Source organism: Channa argus, chromosome 16 (genome assembly GCF_033026475.1).
Source record: "Channa argus isolate prfri chromosome 16, Channa argus male v1.0, whole genome shotgun sequence".
Taxonomy (NCBI): Eukaryota; Metazoa; Chordata; class Actinopteri; order Anabantiformes; family Channidae; genus Channa; species Channa argus.
In genome coordinates, this window is record NC_090212.1 from 12,340,114 (window position 1) to 12,363,931 (window position 23,818).

Genomic DNA, 23,818 nt, shown 5'->3' on the forward strand with positions numbered 1-23,818 from the left:
AAAACCGCAACCAGAAATTAAGACTTGAAGAAGAAAATGTTCAGGTGAAAATTTGTCAAATTGTGAAAGAGTAGCTCCAGATTGTCTGTTTTTCCTTTGAAATAAGTGGAATTTTCTTCTTTTTAGCTAAACACATAGGCAAATACTGTTTTGACTGGAGCCTGGAGAAGATAACAACAATACACAGTATCATGTGCCTTTTAAACTAAACGGCAAAGATACAACCATTTTGTTCCATTGGAGCCTGCAACTGAACCTCTTTGTGCTCAACAGCTGCACACATAAAAATAATATTCTTTGGTCTTGTCCCAACTACCTCTAAACAGAAACACTGCTAAATATATAATAACTCAAAGTACAAGAAAGCAATTTAATTATTAAATGTTATGTTCAATAGTCCAGTTATGTGTTTTTTTTCTTCCTGCTGCTTGTGTCCCGTGAGTCAGACAAGGGTGTTCCCTCCAGCAGCATCAGCAAGAACATCAGGCGTTGCCCAGCTCAAAGAGAGCTTTCAGGCAAAGTCTTCACAAACTGCTGAAACACAACTGGAGACAACAGTACTGCGTCTGGGTGCACTCAGCTGCAGGAAAAATCTCTCAATCATTAAATATTGCACATGCAACACCATAGGAAAAATATTTAATGTTACGCAGTGTTGTGATGCTTGATCATTTTTCTTTTGGAAGGCATGGTCAAGTCTACATTTTACATCAAAAAATCAGCAGCTACAAGCAGAGAGAGCAGATCTAAAGGTTTCCACAGTTGTTACTGCTCAGTGCAAGGTCTTTGTACTCCAATAAAATATACTATATTGATACCAACCGTACAGTATGTGTACGGTTTGTCACAATGCAAATACTGTATATAAAACTTCCATTTCTGACCAAGAGACAGCTAAATAAATAGTAACAAAGAGAAAAGAAGGCAAAAACCTTATTCAGCTGCCATTACAGATGAGAAAGCTTCTCTACATCGGAAGGTCAGAGGATTTTTCTTGTCCCGGATTAACCCAGAGGAACTATTATCATTTCCTGCAGTTTAGTCTCTCTAGCCCTATCACACAAGCATTACTGTGCCCAGTACTCCTTGGCTTTCTCTAAACCCTCTTTCAGGAAGCTGATGTAGGTGGATGTGGAGGGGTCCTCAAACCCCCCAGAGAAACTGAAAGTAGCTCCTTCCTCCTCTGGTTTCATGGCCGTCTGGTCGAGGAAAAAGTTGGCATTGATGTGGTGAACCTAGAAGCATGTACAAGAAATAGATTAGTCTTTACAATTTCCCTACTGTAATGGTTAGACAGAGTCTGTCATTCCTGCACTGGTTTCAAATAGCTTGACAATTGTATAAAAATATTTACAATGGTTCCATTAGGCAGTGCCACCATCATCTCCACAGGGAAGTTGTATTTCTCCAGATGTAAGCGGGCCTTTTCACTCAACAAAGGGTTCTGTTCATCAGCCTGATGAAAGACAAAAACTAGGCTTTAATTAAAGTAGCAGTAGAAAATGAAAGACTTTTATTTATAGTAATTAAAGGATTAGGCATTTTCATAGCTGATTAATGGCTGATGTCTCTTGGTGTCTCTTGGCTCACCTGCATGTTCTCCAGCTCTTTGACCAGAGACCAGCTGCTGATGAAGCTCTGGTTGAGCAGGGCCAGGACGGGCGAACTTTCCAGGACGGTCTCCCGGAGAGTTCGCCCCGAACCTACAGGGGTGTAGAGCGGAGACAGGAGTCAAGTCATGAAATACTTTGAATATGTAAATCAGAACTGCTTTTTCCAACGGTAAACAGCAGTTTAGCTAAAATTACTGAACTAGTGTGAGTGAACATTAGCCACTGTGAGCTGCTTAAAAAAAACAAAAAACAACATGTTTGGCTGTACGTATTGAACAATAGAAAGTTTTGCTAATGAATTTAACTCTTCATTTATAGGGGGAAGATCGTGTTTTGCTTTATTATACAAGTTATGAGTTATACAATGCAGTCTCGTTTTAAAGTATCTCTGTGGTTTATGTTCCAGAGCAAAGCCAGTGTCTGGAAACTTGACTTTATTGACTGTAGCTTCACTTTTGACGAAAAGTGAAATCCTTCTTAAAATCCAAAACATAATATTCCATAATTAAGCACTTCTTCACTGCTAAGAAACAGATATAATGTGGAATATATTTCAGTTGCTTCTGATACGCTGCCAAGAGTCTCACATTCAGATCCTACTTTTCTCACAGGCCGTTAATGGAATAAAACTTTGTGAATGCAACCACTTGTTAATGACCTCACCTCAGCAGGACTGGTCGTCTAATGCCCCCCAAAGCAGAATAGAATGAACCAGCTTTTTCTCTGCTTCGGCTCGCTCAAAGGCCTCAGAAAAAGGAAGGTAAGACACCTGCAAAGGAGAGAAATGACAAAGAACAATGTGTTGAAAACAGCCAAATGCTTTTTGCCTATGACAGGAAACAATCAGAATGAGGATGTTTACCTTCTTGAAGGGGTAGAGGGTAACCTCCATGCGCCGAGCAGCTTTTTGCTGACTGATCTCTGAGGTCCAGTGGATTTCCTCAAAGACAAACTGAATCGGCTCACGGCTGCCATCTCGACTGTCGATGATGTTGCCCTTTTCATCCATGATGATGGAAGGAGTGGATGGGCCTGTGGACTGCAGCTCTAACTGCAGACACATAAAAGAGTGTCTTTTATTTAAAAGACAGAGCAATTTCAGAAGAAATTGCTGTCCCATACACCCACATTCTACATTTTAAAAAGAATCTCCAATTATTTATTCAGTTATAAATGAATAAATTATTATTATTGGACTAAACAAACATGAGTCATTGGACTGAACAAATTTAATGTGGCTCAAACGCATCACTTCAGTCATACCTGCGGCAGGTATCCGATGTCCACCTCCATGTTGCTGCTCTCACTGGCCCCGTACAGCCATTCCATGTCGACATTCAGAGACCTGGTCTCAGCAAGACACATCGCACTTTCACACTGAAACTCCACCAGCTAACAAAAGCATCAAGACAAACTGGGTTCTAAGGTTTTACCTGTCACTGGGGACATAAAGGTGAAAGCGGCGGACATGTGATGAGTCTTTAGAGAGGACAATGTTACCAGTGAACTGGCCTGGGGTGAACCAGAAAGGAAAGTCGGGAACATCATTGAGCTGGAACTCAGCATGAATCCTGCAGATGTGAACAGAAATTTGAAATATCTGCTGAAGCAAATTTAGGAGAGCAAAACCAAATTCTGTATTTTACCACTGACTATTTTCCAAAGCAAACCACCTACTGAGATTGATTGCAAACCTTACAGACAGTAATGGAATTTATTTTACTGCAGCAGGAACACCACGAAAACAGTTTAATTGAGTGAATCTTACATTTCTGTCACCGCGTGCTGATTTAAAAGCAAAAGCAATGGCTGCCTGCCAGACATTAATCAAAGAATTCATGGTACGCTCTGGCTATAAGCCAGCACTAACAAAAAGTATGCATGATTTCAAAGTTAATGGGCTAATAGATGAATAAGCACCACTATGATTCCTCCTCACCTGAAGGCAATGTCATAATAAAAGTCATTGCTGGCACGAATGCAGGCGACTGCACCCTGAGGAGCAAAACGGGTTTTGATGAAGGGCCGAGGGTGGAACATACTCAACAAAGAGTGGATGAGGACCTGCAGTGGGATAAGAAGAAAGAATACAGCTTATCACAGTCTCACACAGCCAAATCCTACTCCTGGACTAAGACACCATGTTTTCAGGATACCTCTTTGCCTTTGGGTGTGGGAGGGTGGTACCGATTGTTAGGCAGGTACCCAGTGAAGATGTTGAGCTCACTAGGAATCACCCACCACGTGTCTCCCACTTCGCCCTTGTTCTTTGGGGGTAAGAAAACCCTGAACTGTCCAGCAGAGAAGGATGAAGAAGGCACAGAGGGGCTCTTCCACGACCGTAGCCCACTCAGAGAGCTGTGAGAAACCTGCAACAAGCAGTGGAAGAAAAACTGAGATTAAATCAATTTCCAAATGGCAAGTGCTTGAATCTAAAATGAGCAGAAACCTTCTTGAAAACCTGTAAACCGCAATGTAATCCGTCCAAGATAATCAGTTAAGTCCCTGTTTTCTCATTGTTGATTCATCTTTTTGTTGCTTACACATTTTGAATGAGCTGCAGTCACAAAGTGCTGACTCAAACAGAGTGAGAACAGATATTACAATATTTTAAATAATGATTATTCCAGAGGCTAAATGTATTTACCAAACACTATCCAACCTTTCAGAAACTACAGTCACTGTTGATGCATTAGTCCTGGCTCTTCTGTGACTCCTATGTTTATAGAAGAAAAAGATCAATATGCCCATCTGTATGAGAAACACCTGAGTTTTTTGTTGTCTTACCCCGAGGAAACCATCCTTGCTTTTAGTCATAGAGTCCAGCAGCAGAGGCTGCATTTTGGCCTCTAAGGTCAAAGTCTCTCCATTGGGGTCATGGATCACGTCCTCCTCATAATCCACGGGGGGTGTGATCCCTAAGCGAACCACAAACGACGTTGGGTTACACGTGACAAACAACTACGGAGGAGAAGATTACGGAGGAGAAGGTGATGAACAAAACGAGAAGAAGAAAGAAATGTACCTGTGAGTTTCTCAGCAATAGGTTTAAACTCCTCCGGACTGAGAAAGAGATCATGGTCTGTGTCTAAGGAGGAGAAAAGAAAAAGCCCCTCTGCACCCAGAGTTCGGACACTCTCTTCCTGTTGGAGGCACAAATGCATTAGCCTTCATTCTTTCTGTCATTTCACATGCTTGAAGGATTTTCAATGTAGCAAACAACAAACTAAACTAGGACAGCGACTCATTGCATTGTACGCGACACAAATATGACACAGTACTACTGAGTTGTGCGTTTCTTAAGTCTCGGGATTTGTTTAACCTCAGCAGTCCTGTCGGGTTAAAGATCAGCCCAGAGGCCACAGATGCTTTGCATGCATTTGTCAGACCACCCTTTCTCAGACAGATGCGTGCCTACTAGCGTCTATACAATGGAGGGAAAGGAGGGAGGGGGCAGAGGAACAACTCGGAGACCCTCTGAAGTCAAAGTGAGGAGGTTCAGTTTTAACAGCTGGAGCATAAACCCACCCCCATCTAATAAAACGCCAGGGTGTGGAAAACTGCAGATGTGTGCTTAAAAGCAAGGACGCCTGCAAATATTTAAACATTTGATTTTGGGGACAATAATAAAGTAATCAGCAATCAAACCTTGCAGAAGAAGGCCAACTTTCTATGGACAGAAATAAATGTTAGTGAACAATGATTTAGATGCTGTATGACGGAGATCTCTACTAAAGTATGAAATGTTATTACAGATATGGATCTTACATGGCGTTTGAGGAGCAGGGCGTCTTGGTAATACTTGATCCCGAAACCGAGAAGAGGAACAGCACCGACTAGCAACAAGGTCCACAACCCCCGGTAGATCCAGGATCCCCATCCCGTACTCCGATCCTTTTTCTGTGGCGAAATGTTGCTTTGATTCTCAGGGGTTCTTTTATCCACGTCCGCTGCCATCCTCGACTCCCACCGAGGCTATTTGGACGAGGGCATGGTCATGGGATAACGTGCAAAAACGACAATAAACCCTCACTGTACGTGTGTCTTTAAAGTGGGGAGAATCTACCGACAGTTCTGTAGTTCTTCTGCCGAGGATGTCGCGTCTTTTCCTCCGCGCACTCTCTGTCTACTGCCGACAGACGTTAGCTAGCAGCACAGATTTCTTATTTCCCACAATCCACAACTATATGGATGTGGTTAAGATGCGCCACCCCAGCAACACATCGACAGGACAAACCGGATGTTTGGCGCTTCGTGTGTCAAAATAAAATCACGCCGCATTACAGTGGTGCAAAGCAGATCCTTTATGCTCCTCAGGATTACTGCACTTATCTTTGACTCCAGTATTTTTAATTAATGTTAGGCTCGTTTTACTCTACTGCAATTCAGAGAAAAATTATTTGTTGCTCACTGGCGTTTAACAGCTTGGTGATGTTGCAACTCCCCAGCAAAAATAAAATACACTAATGGAATTGTATGGATTAACCATCTGGAAGTATATGAAATAGTTAAAATTAGGCTAACAAAGACCTTTGGTCCTAGTTAATTTTTTTCAATAAGTTACAATTTTCCTTGAATATAAAATTAGTTCACAATTTTGTTTTTTGTAAATGTAATGTAGATATTCTCCTTTTCATGTCACTGTATAAAATCCAGCAACAGTTGCTTTTCAGTTGCCACCAATTAAAGGGAAATTCTGAAAATGCAATTAAAATTGTTGTTTTTTTATTTTTTTAAATAAAATGCTAAATGAATGAATTGAATGAATGCTAAAGGAATTTTTTTACAGGAGTTATTTACGTAGATTTGTACATTATTAACAACCCCGTTTTTTGAAAACATTCTACTTAAGAGACTCAGCGTCAAAAACTCTGGAGCAAACTTGGCATCCACCTTGACATAATTAAACTCAATAGCATTAAAAATTTTCACAAACTTTTTTTTAATGGACAACTGTCAGACTGGCACCTGGAAAAATCAATATCTAATGACTGATATTTAATTGTCAATGGCGATACTTGACAATCTAATATCAATCAATATCTGTACTTAAAATATATTTTACAGCATGTTCTTCTAACAAAAGTGTTAACTCAATTCACAAGTAAAAGTGCTGCTACCAGCAGAATGACCTCCTCATATCCTTTACTTACATTTGGAAAATATAAATGTATTTCTAAGATTTTATTTTTTTTTAATTTTCAGCATTAATTTAAATTCTTTATTTATTTATTCTTTATTTAGCCTAAAACACAGATGTGGAGGATTCTCCCTGATACACTAGTTTGAACTGAGCAAGGTTAGTCTTATTTTGAAAGTGGTGACAGGATGTTATTGTCTATGTCGTTTCTAACTTGGAAGAAATTAGCAGCTGGGCCATTGGTCGCCTTGTCCATCCCAGGAATGTCTGCTAACAATCTTAAATTATACGTTTCTTTGCCAAAAGATTCTGTCATCACATTTTCTAACTTCGTGTCTACCAGCTGGAGTGAAGGCTTTGTTTCTAGTGGGCTGCCCTTAATGACAACTAAGTCCTAATTTATTCACCATAATCACATTTTAGGTATAGCCTAATTTTCTGCACTGAGATAGGGCGCTGTAAGCAATTAACATCCCCAGCTGTATTGGTTGTTATCTGTAATGTGTATGAATCAATTATCCTTTAAAGGTGCATATACAGTTGAGTAAAAAAGTTGAATCACTTATGTTGAAAAAGCAAAAAGAGTAAAGCAAATAATTTTTTCAACAACATAATATTTAATGCACATTTAACTACACGTTATTTCATTACCAGAAGTAACAAACCCTGTATGCAGACGGACTTGTTCAACTTATTTTCTGTTTATCTGTTCCTGAATTGACTTTACTTTCGTACTTTGGACCATTGTCTGTGTTGAAGGATCCACTGTCTCTTAATTTTTTTGCTTTGTGACTGATGGTAGGAAGCTCTGCTTAACCTTTTCTGATACCAGGTTGCATTTATTCTTCCCTACTGTGGACTTTCCAGTGTCCATTCTGCAATACATTTGAAAAACTGTGGACAAATATGAAGAAGGCTGTACATAGCAGACGACCAAGCAAACTGGACCAATTATGCTTCAATAATGGGCTAAAATTGCACCTTAGAGACAGGCAGACATTTTAGCAACTTGCAAGTATCTACCCACCTTACGGTATTACTTAGACATGCAACCTAAGCTCCAAACAAAATAGTTTCTAATCCTACAGTTTCCAACCTTTCTAGTTTGCATCCCCTTAAGTTAAAGAAAGTTTGTGTGCTTAAAATGTGCGCGTCCTTATTGCAAGTTACAACATAACTGTGGGCATGAATTGCATCGAGTTTCACAAAAAAACTGCTCATGTTTCTCAGATTGATTTGTAGACAATCACAGAAGTAAAAAAGTAAACCTGGTTTCAGACCTTGACTTACCAGCCCCAAAAACCTCTCATTAAAAATGACAAAAGGAAAATAAAAAACAGTTTAGTTTGACTATCAGACTTGGTAAAAAAAAAAAAAAAAGAATTAAAAAAAAAAGAAGACAAAAGTAACATGTATATTAAGTCATCATGAAACCCCTTAGGTTTCTCTGTGGTTCCCAGACTGAGAAATATAGTTATAACAACACTGGGTTGTTCTGTATACATATAATCTGACTGAATCCACTCCATTTTGTCATTTATTATCATTCCACACAGTCCCACACATATTCTGTATTAACACTGGTACATGATACATACGTCTTCTGATTCTGGTGATAACCAGAAGTCTAAAGGAAAAAATAATATTAACATTAGTTGTCACAAAGAGCATTTACAATGCATATGGCATTTGTGACAGCAGGAGGCAACAGAAGCATAATCCATGTCATTAACGCTTCTGTTATTGGGTCAATCAGTTTATAGGTTAAAGTAGAAAGCTCTCAGTCCATGTCCTCTTCTATTGGTTGTGTCTTCACTTCAACCTTTTTTGGAGGGATGTAGGAGCCCATACCTGCTGCTCTCTCTGCCTCTGCCTGGGTGTAGGGTTCCTCCCTGAGCTGTTTCAAGCTGGATGGAGTAAGAAGAGGTAAGCTATAATACTTGTAGAAAGACTAAATCATACCACACATTTTTATATATATATATATATATATATATATATATATATATATATATATATATATATATATATATATATATATATATATATATATATATGCACACCAATGGTGCAGAATTTAAGATAAATGTCAGCAAAACGTGTGACTGCACACCCAGTTACATAATAGAGGTCTTACCGTCTTTTGTGCACTTTACTTTTGAAGTGCTCTTTCAAGGATCTCATATCCACAAAGTACCTCCTGCAAGACATAATGTTCCACTGTGTTATTAAAAAAGTTTAAGCTCACTGAGCAAACGAAAGAGATACATATATTTATGTTGCACAGAATAATGTTTTTTACTTAGTTTCCTCAAGATTTGTTTTTCCATTTGTCTGATGTGACAGTAAATCTCTTATTTTCTGCATGTGGAACATTAAAACAAAATCTATTTCCAATTTCATCATCATTGTCAACAATAACAAATGCTTGTAATAGTATTTGACAGTGCAAGATAGAGAGACAAAAACTTTACACATGCACCCAATTCAGCTCATCTACATTTTCTATTGATAATTTTAATGCCAAACAGGGATAAACTTACGCGCAGTGTAAGCAGTAGTGTTGTGCACATCCAGTCACATCGTAGTCCACATCCTGATGCAGTAGCTTGGCCGCGGTTTCAGGCTTCATGTCGGAGTGGATCTGGTCCAAGTCTTTGGTCCTGCGCTTTGTCTTCCATGTTTTTGCGATGTGCTTCTTCTTGTCGCTTTTGTGATTTCCTTTTTGTTTGGACTTCGCCATGTTCTAGTTGAAACAAGGATAAGCACAGATACTCCGTAAATTTGTTTGTAGACAAGTATCAGGTGTGCAGCTACCGGGATAGTGAATACTTGTATCTTGTGACAAAACGCGATAAAGTCGGCGCTTAATTTCGATTAAAACCAGTGTTTAGAAGTGCAGTACAAATAGTTCCCACACGAACTTAAAGTTTTAACAACGAACTGGCTATTTTGTGTCGCTGTCACCAACTCAGATCTAACGGGGCAAGCAATCTGGTGCTAAATCAATTCTCAGCTCAAGACAACTTGGGACATGACAGATGTATTTCTAAAACCCCTTAAACAGAACCATTTCAAGACTTTGCTTACCTTCCACACACGTGGCCAAAAAAGCTCATTTCATTTCCGGGTCAAGAGAAAAGTTAAATAAGCGGATTTACCAGTGGGGGGCGCCAAATGCAATTAAAACAGAAAAATAAATCATGCAATTGAATAAATTATAAAAGATTATATGTCTAGTTACCAAACTTTTACTCAGACATAAAAGGTGCACATTACATATTAAGCAGTAATAAACGTACTGCATTAAAAATGTTAGTTGTAAGCATGACCAGAAACTGAAAGCATTAAATGGAAAAAGTAGGCCAGTGACTGATATATTTATATGGTGTGCTTTTCTAATTGTCTTGCTGTATTTCTGTCAGCGGCAGTTCACGGTTATTAATAGTTGAGGTGGAGCTAAAGAATTGCAAATGCTTTTTCTTAATCTGTACAATAGTTTAATAATTGTATTGATTAATTGATTTGATTAATACTTTGATTTGTTAATTTCGAGAAATTTTAAAAATAAAAAACAACAATTACCGATTAAAACAGATTTTGGCATTATTTTTTAAAATAATACATGATTTAGTTTCTCGTATCGTCTCTATATATATATGTATATAGCTCTATTGTTGAGCCCATATACATGTAGAAATAGATACATTTTAATCTAAAGGAATAAACAATTTAGGTAAAATGCACAGTACTGTTATGTACATGTATAAAGTGAGATGCAAATACATCGCTCAAGGAATGAGTACTTCAGATTTAAAGTAGGCTACAAGAGAAAATCTAACAACACGATTTCACAGTGTCTGGTCTAAATGAATTGTACATTTCCTCTGTGTCAATTGATATTATTCTCTGTGGAGCGTCTGTCGAGCTACGTGACATGTTACCTTTTCGTGCTCTTCGGAAATTCCACCATCATTTCGATGGACGCGTTTGTGGTCCAAAAAATATTAAATTGTAGAACCGCAAGGATTAGTCATTTAATCCATTAGGTTTTCGACAGATTACTAGTCTGCAACACTGTTTTTATTAAAATAATCGTTTTAGTCTTTTAAAACCACAAATGACCCAAAAGCCATTTGCTTTGGCTTTTGGCTCATTTGTGGTCATTTGTGCTTAATTTCATCATAGGTGTATAACAGACTGTACGGAAATGAATATACAATACATCAAATGTGTGGAAACCTGAAACAAAAGTGTATCTATTGTAATTTTTTAAAGAATTGTATTTTTATTCATCAAGATAATATATTTGACCAGGCAAGAACGTCTGTCAACGTTAACACTACACGACTGTCACTAGATGGCGCTTTAAAATACCTACAACATCTTCAACTACTACTAATACTACGAACTGTTACTACAACTGTGCAAAACTCAGCAAGCATGAAGAATAAAAGACAGCTTCGTATCACAAGACCCCAAACAACCACACAGTGGCAGTAAGTAAATCAATGTATACAAGTACTGTATCCAAGTACAATTTTGAGGTAGTTATACGTTACTGGAGAATGTCCGTTTAATGTTATTTGTACTTTTACTCCACTACGATTCCGAGGAAAATTTTGTATTTTACTCCACTACATTTATTTTACAGATTTAGTTATTAGTTATTTGTTCAGAATCATATTATTATATAAATATATATTTAACTAATAAATACTGATTAATAATGTATTATCACACAAAGTGGTTAGAATCAGCCCCTCGTTTAATAACTTCTATTGTTGTTTAAACAAACTTTAGAATTAAATTTACAGCCTGTATTTAGTATTTTTACTTGAGTAAACATTTTAAATTGGTGCTTCTTCTTGTAGTGGAGGTTTGGGTTTGTTTTTTGTTTTTGTTTTTTAAATACTTAAACTTTTACTCGAACATTGGTTTTAGGCATTTAAAAAAAAACTATGTATCGAAATAATACATTAGACTGGAATGGACAAAGGAGTAGGCAAATACCAAACTGAGATGAAATAATGTAATTGTAATTAACATGAGCCGGTGAATAATTAAACCCACCCACTCAACACCGCAATAGTACAAGCCGCCGACCCTCCCACCCCGTTTTCGTGTCATTTGGTTGAAGTTTAACTGACAAAGGTAAATATTCCGACGGCACTTGAAGGCGGCGTCAGACTGCACTGCATACGCGCCGTGGCGGACAGCGAAGATGGCGGAGAATAATGTCGAACCAGAGCACGAATGGAGCGACCGGGCCCTGGACACAGCCGAGGACACTCTGGTTGCAATGGAAAACCTGCTGGCCACCCTGAAAGCCTTCGAGGACGTACTCAGGCAACAAGAAATATCCATAGCGTCCTCCACGGAGTACTGCGACAACTTCTGTCAGGTAATGTGTACATGCAACATCGAAGCTAGCGTTAGCCTAACGTTAGCTCAGGCGGGATTGTTTTTCTTGCAACCTGCAAGCTTAACTGCGACGGGTGCTACTAGACTATGTAACTTTAGTGTGGATATATGATCAGGGTGCAGTAGCACAGCGGGTGTTCTTTTATATGTGTACCTATGCATACGATCTCCCGTGAAAATATATGATTTACGGTCATTGGGCTGATTACCTGGGCAGCAACTGGGTGATACGTTCCCAGGTTACTGCTTCAGGTTGACTAATAAGCCTCTTTTACTTCCACTGATGGCAACCAACTGAGTCTTATTTTTAAACAAGCAGAGCAGGAAACCTGTGACAGAGGTTTGCATACACATGACATTGCCCTATTTGAAACATCACGCATAATTGGATGTGAATGTGGGGCGGGGCGGCGTCGCACTGTGTTTATCCATATTTTACTAGTTGGGGCGCTTTAATAGCGAGGGCAAAAAGGCATTTTGGACATTGGCAGTATTTTTCCATAGAATCGATGTGCTGCCAGTTATGTTCGTTTTGTCACGTTTAGATGGGACGGCGTGGATACAGTGGATTTCCAAAAATACAACAGGTATTTTTGGAAATCCACTGTATTTTCCGTTCCGCCTGTTAACTAATGTCACACCATACTGATTGTCAGATAAACACACACATAGTATTTCTATTGAGACAAGTAATATTCAACACATTGGTTTTAACTGTCCATCTTAATTTAGAAACTCCCTTTTTCTACTCAAGCCAGTGTACGTGATTTGCAGCCACATAGGAGCTTCTAGTGGCATTTGGGTAACACCCAAGTGGAATGTAGAGGAGAGTTATTTATCAGTCAGATATTTATGATAGATGGTCTATGTTTGGAAGGGGATTGTTATTAAAAAACATAAACAAAGTGTGTGTGTAATATGTATATGTTTTTAAAAGTTTGAGTTGGACCAAGGGCTGTGCCATATTTTATTATCATATTGTATGTCTTAAATTTCTTAAATAATTTTCCTCTCAAGATAAAAATATGTCAGCCTGTGATAGTGACAATACAGTTGCAGGATCATGTGTTTACATAGATCCAGTTAACATTGACTTCTCACGCGAGACTGCAAACTGAAGAAGTAGGTGGAAGGCCAAGATCACACCTTAAAAGATTTCGAGGAAGAGTTTGTTCTAAAAGAACTGCTGCCTTTTGTCATTTGGAATTGTTCAGGACGAAATCAGATGGAAACCTTAAATCTGTGATTTGTATCTTTCTCAGAAAGCTGAACCTACAAAGGGTGGAAGGGTTTATGGCATTAATTCTTGATTGAATCCTCCAGTATGTGGAGATCAAGGCAGATGTTAGAGCAGAAACCGTAACAACCCCTGTACAGTTGAAGGGTTTGTCAGTATCTTTACGTGAGGAACGGTGACCTGGATTATATTGTGGTAATTACCCAACCAATGCACATTGAAATTATTACTATGTAATCATTTAACCCTTTTTAAAAGACGTTTTTACCCACAATGAGAACTGTGGGTTTTGTACCCTGTCTACAATCAGCACTGGGAATTCAAATAATTACAGGAAACTATATACACAGTCAATGTAGATGGGAACATGTAACTCTATTTCTAATGAAGGTGAATCTGTTGTTTATTTATTTTCTGGTTAAAATGTATTTTTTTGGCTGGTATTAAAAAAACAAAAACAAAAACTGTCGTTGTGTCTGTGTTGACTTTCTGTTCCATTCGGAAGTAGTCACAAAGTAATTAGTGCACTGATGTAGGTCTCCAGGGTTGAAACCTTATTCTTAGCTCCGTCTGAGAAGTCTACCTTATTTTTGGACAGAGGGGAATTAATTTAGGGCCTCTGCAGACACCACCTCGCTTCCTGCTGTCTGACAAATGGGACCCCTGAGGCATTCATAGTGCCATGATGTTTAATGTGTACACCTGCCAGCCATATACAGGTGACACACTGAGGTTGAGTCTCCTATGCCTGGTGATAGTTGACAGTTAAGACAGTATTTAAGACAAACTATTCTGTACTCTCTGTTAATGGCAAATAATTAATAAGAAAAAGTGCTTTATGTATTACTTTACATGTATGTTATTAGAATTATTTTTATTAATTATAATAAATAGTATAAATCAGAGAAATGCATTTGATGTTTAATATTTTGATAAAATGTTGTAAGGGTTTGCATTCACTAAAAAACATAATTGGTTGAATCATCATCTTTGAGATGAATAATTAAAAGTTAAGTATTGAGGCCACTATTGAAGGTCTGGGTTGTCATATGTTGTAAAGTCAAGTCCCCTTAGGCCTAATCAAAAGTTCCTCACATCAGACAGTGTCCGCTGGGACCAATCAGGTATAGACCAGTATGTCCCTCAGGTGGTAGAAAAATTTGTCTCATAGTATCTGACCCCTTCTGATCATGGTTTTAAAGCTATACCTTCATTGTTAACATGTTATGATTTGTATGTGTATTTATAGGCACTGATGCACTATGCTGGGAGCAGGAACTCCATGGAGCATGGTCTGCCTCTTTTGGAAGTCTACTGTCTGTCCATAAACTGCTTTGCTGCAGCTCGATCCCATCTCACTGCAGAGTCTGACAGAGTTGCCCTGGTTTTAAAGAGACTGGCTTTGTGAGTACAGAAAATCATTTCTGTAAGAACATACAGTATACAAGACTTTGTTGAATATTACTAAACATGGTTCCAAAGAAACATCTCACTGCCTGTAGACATAAATACACATATCTCTGTCAGAGTGTGTCTATAGTTCATGCACCTGTTTGGAGTTTCAGTCTTGACTGTGCACTAAGAAGTTTAGTCAGTTAGTCACTGTAGATTTGAGATTTGTTTTTGAAATCCTCTGATCTTGTCATGTCAGGTTTATGATTTTGATCTTGCTTTTAGTAATTTCCATTCAGGAATTTGACTAATCCAATACATGATTTAAATCTCTTTTCTTCTCTTAGACATTAGAGTGCACCCTTTTATATGCCTGACTGGATAAATGCAAATTTGGATAGGTTGTCATTTGTTTTTTCACCCAGTTCTCAAATGTCCAAAAACAGGACAGCTGTGTTTAAATGACTGGTACTGTTTCCTATTTTATTAATGTCTTGTAATGCTTATGTTTTATTTAATTTTTTTTCATCTGTCTGAAAGGACTTGTTTGCAAATAAAAGTTCAGTCAACACCAGGGCTGGGTGAATATCATGCATAGTTTTTCTTGGCCATACTCTTGCCAAATTTACAAGTAGTGATAATGTGGTAGAGTCATTCTGAGAACCTTTAATCTCTGTTCTTTTTAAACAAAGCTTTCTGACATGTTTATTGTATGAAGATGTAAAGCATCAAATTTAGGTCATCTCAAAAATGTTTGTAGTTTATATCAAACCGGCCAATGCTTTATTGACAAAAATAGATCTGTCTAGAATTAGCAATCACTGAAATATTGTTTTCATACTTTGCAGGAGCTGTTTTGAACTGTTGCTGTCAGTGCCAGAAAATGAAATCCCATATGAAGCCTGGGTCCAGTTCCACCACTCTGTTCAGGTGGGAAGACCTGTTAAGACACTGGTAACCCAGCTACAACTGCTAACCCAGACAAGCATGAAGGCTTGTCTCAGAGTCACAAACCCACCTTGCCATCTCTTGAAACATTTGAGAGAAGTTTCTATGGACAGGGAAAGTGTAAAACTTAGGTAACGTTACGTCTGCTGTAAACCAAATGCAGATGTCCACAATGCAAATATCATGCATAGCCAAGCATGGTGCTGATAGTGTGATCTAGAGATGCATGGACATTTGTGCCTCAATGGATTTTACCAAAAGTCAGTGAGCCCCAAACTATTGTGAATAGCAGGGTTTTTTCTTTGCCATTTGAAGATTAAACCATCAGTGTTTCATTGTTTGGAGGTTGTACAATTTGAAGGTACACAAATTTATGAATTATAGATTGAAATACCATATGTAAATAGTCCATAAGGATTAAATGATCTAACAGGTAGTTTGTATACTTTTTTTAAAAGCAGCAGTTCCTGGATTAAGGACATCTCAGTCTCATAGGGGGATTTGTGTGGCCTTGGATTTCAAAGAATGTTGTACTATATTTATTTACTACAAAGACTCAAGCATGCTGTAAAATCTGTCTGGACTTGGTCCAAGAATTGCATTGTATGAAGTTAACTTCAAATTAAAAAAACATGTAATGTGTTGTCAGCAAAGAAAATTAATTACACTTCTACTGCAATTTGAGCTGAGCTCGAGTGTAGAGTAGAAAAACATATTATAGTCAGTTTTGTGGTAATAGGAATTAATGGCCTTTGAGCTTTTTTTTTTTTTTTTTTTTTTTTTTTTTTTTTTTTTTTTTTTATGAAAGTTATTATCACGTGGCATTAATACATAACACTATTAGATGGACGTTGCTGATGTTTAAGTAGAGGAAGAAACATAGTGATTTATTTAATTTTCATTTCTATTTACTGCAGATTGCCCATGATACCCTGCTGCAGTATGGGAGCACAGACCTCCAAGCTTTACTCCAGATCACAGGAGAGGGAGGAGCATGGAGCAACCCTGTCCTTTCAACTCTTCTCACTGGCCAAGTCACCAACCCAGAAGAAGGTTGGAGTCCAGTTTACTTATCTAGGTTATTTTAGTTTTTAGAGATGTCATTACCAGGCTTTAACTTAAGTCTTCTTGTCACATTGTCCTTGTAATGGTAGTTTGCTTATAACGCTGTCTTTGCAATTTGTCTGTAGTTGATGCGTACATCAGCTTGGAAGGTGAAGGCTTCATGGAGATGCGGGTGAAGCATCTGGAGAAGATGGGTGAAGTTGCCAAGGCTGTGGTACTGGCCAAAGCTTGCACCGAATGCAGCTTTATCTCAAATCAAGCAACTTTTCGTCAGACATATGTCTCCCTTCTTTGTCACTTGCTGCCCAGTGAAGAAGCCATCATGGAGGTATTACTATGCTTTTAGTAGTTGGCATTACACTGTTCACCAATAGATGCATTTGTGTCAGGGCTGTGTTGGAAAATTGCATCAGAAACCAGAACCATTCCCAAACCACCATTTCACTTAGTTTGCACTTTTTTAACAATGCATGTTTGCTTATTTTCTCCAACAAACATCAGCTATGGAAGTTAACTGCATTATAGGGTGATTTGGCTTGGATGTAGAAGTGGATTGGGCTTCAATGTAAAGAAATATGTTAAAAGCTTACTTTATCCTAATTGCCTGTAGATTTGTCCTTGTGTTATTTAATAATCAGTAACCATATGTAATACCTAAACAGATATCAAGACTTGACTGCAAGGATGTGCTTGAGATCACATGTAGTTTGGAGACAGAGGGGGAGGAGAATACAGCCTTCATCTTGTGTACAACTTTTCTGACTCAGCAGCTTCAGCAGCAGAGCCTTTACTGCTCCTGGTGAGTACTCATTGTTACATGATATGCGTGTATGAAAACAGTAAAAAAGTAAATCATTTGCAGAAAATCGAACTATGAGTACTAAGGACTATATTGCTAGTAAGTGTCTGGTAGTTAAAGAGAAAATCAAAAATGGGCTGCATTATAGAGAAAGACAAAATGACTCCCTTTTTTTCTTAAGGGAGTTGACTCTGTTGTGGAGTAAGCTACAGAGGAGAATTGACTCTTCATTGCAGTCTCTGCTGGATCGATGCCTTCAGCTAGGTGCCATTGCCAAAACAGTCCACCATTTGCTTTACCTGGTCCGTGTGATTCAGACAGAGGTGAGCATGAACAACCATCCTCACCACTTTTGATACTGGATGAGAATTTATGCAGTGATCATTTAATGGGAGTTTTTAGCCAAATAGTTCCAGGTAACAGGTACAGAGCCTCAGGAGATAATCAGGAGATAATCTGGGACTATGAAACTATGTTTTCCTTTTTAACACCTGAACTAATATGTAATCTAATTCACTATGCTTTTTGTGAGAAAGCTGATGTTGGCTTCAACAACCACACCAAGCTATAATATTGAATGTGGTCAGAGGTTTGAGACAATGGTACTGTACCTTTTAACCCAACCACAGAGGATTGGCAATCTGTACAGGGTGTAGCTCACTTTTGCCCTATGATGGCTGAAATTGGCTCCAGTTTTTCAGAACTTTAAACTGAATGAGCATTTTAGATAATGGACATTTTACCTTTGACGTTTAAGAACGTGTGGAATTTAGAAGTATGATTCTTATCTTTTTAAATGACTCTGATCATTATATGTAAAGTGACTTTTTTGTGGCAATGTTAAATGATAACCATGGATCTCTCTTCTCAGGTGGAAGGCTTAGGAGGAGTACCTGCATCTGTAGAACTCTGTGTCAAAGCCCTTCAGCTTCCAAAACAAGACGACTCAGAAACAAGGATCTCTGTCTGTAAAACTGTATCCTGCCTTCTTCCAGATGACCTTGAAGTGTTGCGTGCCTGCCTTCTCACAGAGTTTCTGCTTGGCCCCAGCCAGGAGGTCTTTGGCTGCCTTGAAGAGCTTTACTTACGTCCAGACCAAAAGTATGACCAGGAAAATGAGGTTATTCCCAATTCACTACGCTGTGAGCTGCTACTAGCACTGAAAGCTTATTGGCCTTTTGACCCAGAATTCTGGGACTGGAAAACTCTCAAGTATCACTGCATCTCCCTGCTAGGCTTGATGCCTGAGTCAGAGGGGGAAGAGGAGGAGGTGGTGGACAAACAAGAGAAGCTTAAACAACACGAGCCACATGGAGTCACAGTAAAAGTAGAATCAGAACATCAAACAAGGACGAATGGAAGTCTTGATGGCTATGAGCAACAGTCTTCTAACTTACCTGAAATTAAAGGAGAATACAGAACAAAGAAACACAAATTCTGCTGTCAGATTTGTAAGAGGTCGGTCACTGACTCTCAGATCATTCATCACTCCAAACGACATGCAGTGGACAACATCAACCCCTGTCCTGTTTGTTTGGAAAAGTTTAAGAGCAGAAAGGAACTCGTTCCTCACGTGAAACAGCACATTCAGTGTGAAACAGATCTTTCCAAAAACATTAAAAAAGAGGACTTGCAGAAACTCATGGAAGATGATGATGAGATTGAACCAGGAGAGATCACTATTGACCCCTCTTTAATGCTTTATTACAAATCCACACATGATCCTGACGTGCTGCACCACATTGTGCAACAAGCCAAAACTGTGAAAGAGAAGCGGGTGGACGACGACGAGCATGTGACATTCGAGTACATAGACCAGCACTTCAAAGTGCAGAACCGGGATGAATATCCGTGTCCCGGAACTGGATGTGCACGGATTTTTAAACATTCTAAGTACTTGTATGTCCACTTAAAATCAGAGCACACTGGTGATGAGAATGTGAAACATTTTCATCAGATGAGAGACAGGCGAGAAAAGTGTGTTTTTTGTCGACGCCATTTTGTCTCCGCTTACCATCACCGCAAACATAGAAGGATTCACTATGGTGATCGGCCTTACATGTGTGTGGTTGTAGGCTGTGGTGCTCAGTTTAGTACCTCCAACGAACTTGTTGCACACAAACAGACCCATGGCTATCAGCTTAACTACCAGTGTGAGCTCAAAGGCTGTTACATCACTTACTCTGACTTGGGACAAATCTACCACCATGAAGCACAGCATTTCAGAGACGCAGCCTTTAGCTGCTCTAGTGCCGAATGTAATAAATACTACTTGTCCAAAAAAGAATTTATGAAGCATTTATCCACACACAACATAAACTTTTCTGAAGAAGACTTTGAGGCTCAAAGGACAGCAAAGCAGAAGCTTCTTAAGACTGTTACAGAATTGACACCCCACCTTAATCAGTCAGCAGAGCCACAAGAGATTGTAAATAGAGATGTCCCAAACGCTTCCTCTGTGAGTTGTGCCTCCTCTTTGGAAGAATCCAACATCAAGGAGCCTAAAGCAACAATGACCTTGGTGGCTGTGTGTTTTGATGGAAGTAAGTTTACCTGTGGTTTTGAAAAGTGTGGCATGACTTTCTCTAGAGCCAGAGATGTTCAGAGACATCTAAAATGTGCTCACCCAGATCACCTTAAACTGGAGAACAAAGAACACAAACATGACAAAGACCGGGACTTAAAGTCAAAGGGGATAAAAACTGACCCTGACCTAGACATTGAGGAAAGGGGGGAAAATGAACTCTCAGCTCCAGTTCAACCTGTGGAAACTGGCAAAGAAAGGAAAGCACTTGCTAATCCCAAAAACAATGAAACAGATTTCACAAGCCTTCAAACAAAAAATGATGCACTAAAAGAAATTCTTATTGGACTCCGTAAACTAGACCTAAATTCCTCATCACCTTACAATGTGCCCAGTGAGCCTTCTCAATCAAACTCTGAATCTAATGCATCACAAATCTCTCTTCATCAGGCAATCATGGCAAAACCTCCCGTTGTACTGCTTCATAAGAGACCTCCACATATGTCTGAGGAAAAAGTAAAAGTCAAAACTGAACAAGCAACTGCAATTGTTGAAGAAGACAATGTTGAATCATTAGCCACTGCTAAGCCATATATCTGCGAGATAAAAAGTTGTGGCTTTAGGACTGCACAGAGCTACAGCTTGCTTCGACACTATAACACCAGACATGGCCGTACCATTGAACAGGCCAAAAGGTTGACTTCTTTGAAAACCACATCTTTTAAGCCTTACGTGTGCCAACTTTGTTCTAAGAGTCACAGACAAAAAAATGTGTTGAGGGCCCACTATATTCAGGTACATAATCTGAGTGAGGCTTTTGTTGACAAAATAAGCTGTGGATCTGTACGATATGAGGGAAATAGAAACCCTGCAAAGCAAACAACTCTGCATTCAACAAACCAAGTTCTAAAAGTGAAGGCAAAAGAGATTCCTAAGTTGCAGCATCACCCTGAAAAAAAATCCTCAGACATATTAAGTGAAAATGGACAAAACTTTGACAATCCTTCTCAATATGAAGAGGAAGGAGATGAAGCAGGTGGGAGGGAGGAAGCTGGAGAGCAGAAGGCAGAAAATGGAAATAGTACCAAACAACAGGTCAGAACTACAAGACGTTTGGTGGCCAAAAGCAATCTCTGCTATATATTAGATAAATTTAGTAAACCCTTTCATTGTGTAGCTAAAAACTGTGATGCAGCTTTTTCCACCCAGGGAGGCCTTGTGCGCCACTTACAGTTAATACATCACTATAATCGCTCTCAACTGTTGTTGGAAAAAGATTTTGATGTGCATCACAGTCATGAAGCCAGAAAGGAGCCTGCCAAGAAAAGACCTCTCCCTAACTCAGATGAACCTCAGCCCCAATACAAATGTCACTTTGCCAACTGTAGCGCCTCTTACCACCTTAAAAGCAGCCTCGTGCGTCACACTCGTGATTGCCACTCTCAACCACCAGAGCTAGTAAGGTGCAAGTATGAGGGCTGCACAAGAGGGTTCAGTCATGATGATGCACTTAAAAAACACACACTTTATAGTCATTGCGAGTACTATGATTCACTGGTGGTACGTCTACAGAGCACTCACAAAAAGTCAATAACTGGATGCCAAAAAAAGCTTATTGTCACTCCACAGAGTCCTCAGAAAGAAGAATCAAGTTCAACCACCACACATGCAGAGAGACAAAGTCCCAAGCCTGTAGTAACTACCCAGTCAGAGGAAAAGGGCACCGGGTGTCTTGAAGAGAAGAAGGTGCCAGGAGCAAAGAAAGTTAAAAGAAATGCTTTTAGCCGATTTGTCTTCAGATCTCAAGAAGAGGCACTACAGATGTGTCAAGACCGCTGTTTGCGTGTGGCCTACCCATGCATGGTCCAGGATTGTGATTCTGTTGTCACTTATTTACACAGTTTACATCGTCACTACCTAAGGGTTCACCGCATGCGCAGAGAAGATCTATTTAAGAATGAAGTTAAACTTGTTTTTAATGCTGAGCAGCTGGAGGAATTGATTCAGAGAAAGTCAGCCAGGCCAACTGTTGCAGGAGCTAGTGCTCCTAATGGGGTTCGCAAAATGGAGTATCAGGCAGACCCAGAAAACACGGGGGGGCAGCCTGCACCCATGAGCCTGCTCTCCATCAAGGCAGACCCACAGGGTGAGGATAATCAAGATCCACTGGAATTCCCAGAGGAGGAAGAGGAAGGGCCACCACCAGTTGAGAGAAATGGTGTCCTTGTTGATGCAGATGAGGTCCTGTACGGTGAACCAAGCACTGGTGGACACTCTGAAGATGCAACTGCCGCAACACAGACCAGTCAGAAACAAGAAGAGAGACTGAGCTTGGATAAAATCAAACCTCTTCTTCGTCCAGTTACTGTTGACCTCTCAACACCATGCTCACTGCGCTTTACTGCTGAAGAGTCCTTCCAAGATGCATCAACCAACAAAGATGGTGGTAAAATGTTGAATGGATCAGTAGCATTGCCCAGTCCTCCTGTTCGACAGCCACTTAAACGGAAGAACGAGCTGTCTGAGCAGCCGTCAAACATGAAAGACCCTCAGCCTCGAAGCCCTTCTCCACGCCCTTTTGACATAGCTGCCTACAAGCCAATGGGCTTTGAGTCCTCGTTCCTGAAATTTATACAAGAGACGACCCCAAAGGACAAAAATGCGATGCCTTTAAAACGGCGAGACTCATTTAAACGCAGTTGTTCTGTCAAGGAGAACAACCAGTTGGGGATCTCTCACACCCGCAGCAGACGCACTCATTCCCCACTGTTGAAGCCCCATGCGATGACTGGAGACTTCACATCAGTCCAAAACTTGAAGTCCATCCTGGACAAAGCCCTGGCTGGGTGTGGGGACCTGGCCATTAAACAGCTTCAGTACCTCAGACCTGTGGTGGTCCTGGGGAGACCTGTGTGCACCACCACCCTGCCTGACCTCTTCCCATCAGACACCAACAGCAAACTGCTTCTTGGAAGTTAGTTTAACTGAGCACTTTTTTAACTTGGCTATGGCAAATGACTTTGTATTTTCTCAAGCTGTGCACAAGTACTTTACTTTCTCCCAGATTAATTGTATAGTTTTTTGTTTTGTTTTTAAGTTGTAAAACTGAAGCATTATAAGAATTAGCATAAGATAAAAAGAAGCTTAAACATCAGATTGAAGATTATGGGTTTTTTAGACATCTGTTATGAAGACATTGAGGTAACAACATTGTAACTCATTATTATGTGTATATACTGTAGTTTTCAAAAAAATGTACAGATTTCCAGAATGGTAGAAATGGTCCGTAGCATAATGCAAGACCTTTCCACAAGTGTGAAAACGTGACTAAAAACATTTCCTTACTACAAAGTTCTTGGGGAATATGTTTGGTTATTTTTCACCTCAGTTTATATGAAATCAGTGTTGAGATCCAGTGGACAGATGTTGGAAGACATGTATGTAATACTTTCTAATAAAATAAATGTGTAAATAAGTGAAATGTTCTGATTAGTGTGTGTAATTTTTTTTTTTGATTGTAAGATTTATAAAGTTGTGTTAAATGGCATCTGTGGAGTTTGACTAATTTTGTGTATTTCTTCAATAACAATCAATTTTTTCCCTGATATTGAGTATACATAGTGAATATCACTAAATGATTAAGGTAGTAATCACATTACTTACATGAAGTATTTGC

At 39.2% G+C, this 23,818-nt stretch overlaps 3 protein-coding genes across 4 annotated transcripts; 1 reads left to right on the plus strand and 2 right to left on the minus strand.

Annotated features, from left to right (window-relative positions):
* Positions 1-81: 81 nt before the first annotated feature.
* selenon (selenoprotein N) lies at positions 82-5,809 on the minus strand. The gene is made up of 12 exons (XM_067479002.1): positions 5,382-5,809; positions 4,639-4,756; positions 4,401-4,531; positions 3,770-3,982; positions 3,553-3,677; positions 3,047-3,184; positions 2,877-2,958; positions 2,476-2,664; positions 2,277-2,382; positions 1,591-1,703; positions 1,355-1,456; positions 82-1,235 (listed from the first exon to the last, which is right to left on the minus strand). The coding sequence occupies exons 1-12, from the start codon at positions 5,568-5,570 to the stop codon at positions 1,068-1,070; spliced, it is 1,674 nt and encodes a 557-aa protein (XP_067335103.1). The 5' UTR covers positions 5,571-5,809; the 3' UTR covers positions 82-1,067.
* Positions 5,810-8,272: 2,463 nt separating this feature from the next.
* znf593 (zinc finger protein 593) lies at positions 8,273-9,907 on the minus strand. 2 transcript variants are annotated; one of them, XM_067480670.1, is made up of 4 exons: positions 9,844-9,907; positions 9,297-9,499; positions 8,891-8,953; positions 8,273-8,660 (listed from the first exon to the last, which is right to left on the minus strand). In XM_067480670.1, the coding sequence occupies exons 2-4, from the start codon at positions 9,494-9,496 to the stop codon at positions 8,534-8,536; spliced, it is 390 nt and encodes a 129-aa protein (XP_067336771.1). In that variant the 5' UTR covers positions 9,497-9,499; positions 9,844-9,907; the 3' UTR covers positions 8,273-8,533. The 2 variants fall into 2 exon arrangements, with proteins under 2 accessions (XP_067336771.1, XP_067336770.1); XM_067480669.1 differs by lacking the exon at positions 9,844-9,907 and having other exon boundaries at positions 9,297-9,830.
* Positions 9,908-11,928: 2,021 nt separating this feature from the next.
* rlf (RLF zinc finger) lies at positions 11,929-23,623 on the plus strand. Its single transcript, XM_067479997.1, has 8 exons — positions 11,929-12,157; positions 14,664-14,818; positions 15,655-15,736; positions 16,672-16,807; positions 16,945-17,147; positions 17,482-17,618; positions 17,800-17,941; positions 18,490-23,623. Exons 1-8 carry the CDS (start codon positions 11,978-11,980, stop codon positions 23,119-23,121), a joined length of 5,667 nt encoding a protein of 1,888 aa, XP_067336098.1. The 5' UTR covers positions 11,929-11,977; the 3' UTR covers positions 23,122-23,623.
* The last annotated feature ends 195 nt before the right edge of the window (positions 23,624-23,818 follow it).

Excerpts from the sequence above, each read along its gene's own strand:
- znf593 (XM_067480670.1), bottom strand. The coding sequence starts at position 9,496 with ATGGCGAAGTCCAAACAAAAAGGAAATCACAAAAGCGACAAGAAGAAG. Across the intron at positions 8,954-9,296 it reads CACTACTGCTTACACTGCGC|GAGGTACTTTGTGGATATGA; the intron begins GTAAGTTTATCC and ends TATGTCTTGCAG. Across the intron at positions 8,661-8,890 it reads AGTAAAGTGCACAAAAGACG|CTTGAAACAGCTCAGGGAGG; the intron begins GTAAGACCTCTA and ends TACTCCATCCAG.
- rlf (XM_067479997.1), top strand. The coding sequence starts at position 11,978 with ATGGCGGAGAATAATGTCGAACCAGAGCACGAATGGAGCGACCGGGCC. Across the intron at positions 12,158-14,663 it reads ACTGCGACAACTTCTGTCAG|GCACTGATGCACTATGCTGG; the intron begins GTAATGTGTACA and ends GTGTATTTATAG. Across the intron at positions 17,148-17,481 it reads GTGAAGAAGCCATCATGGAG|ATATCAAGACTTGACTGCAA; the intron begins GTATTACTATGC and ends ATACCTAAACAG.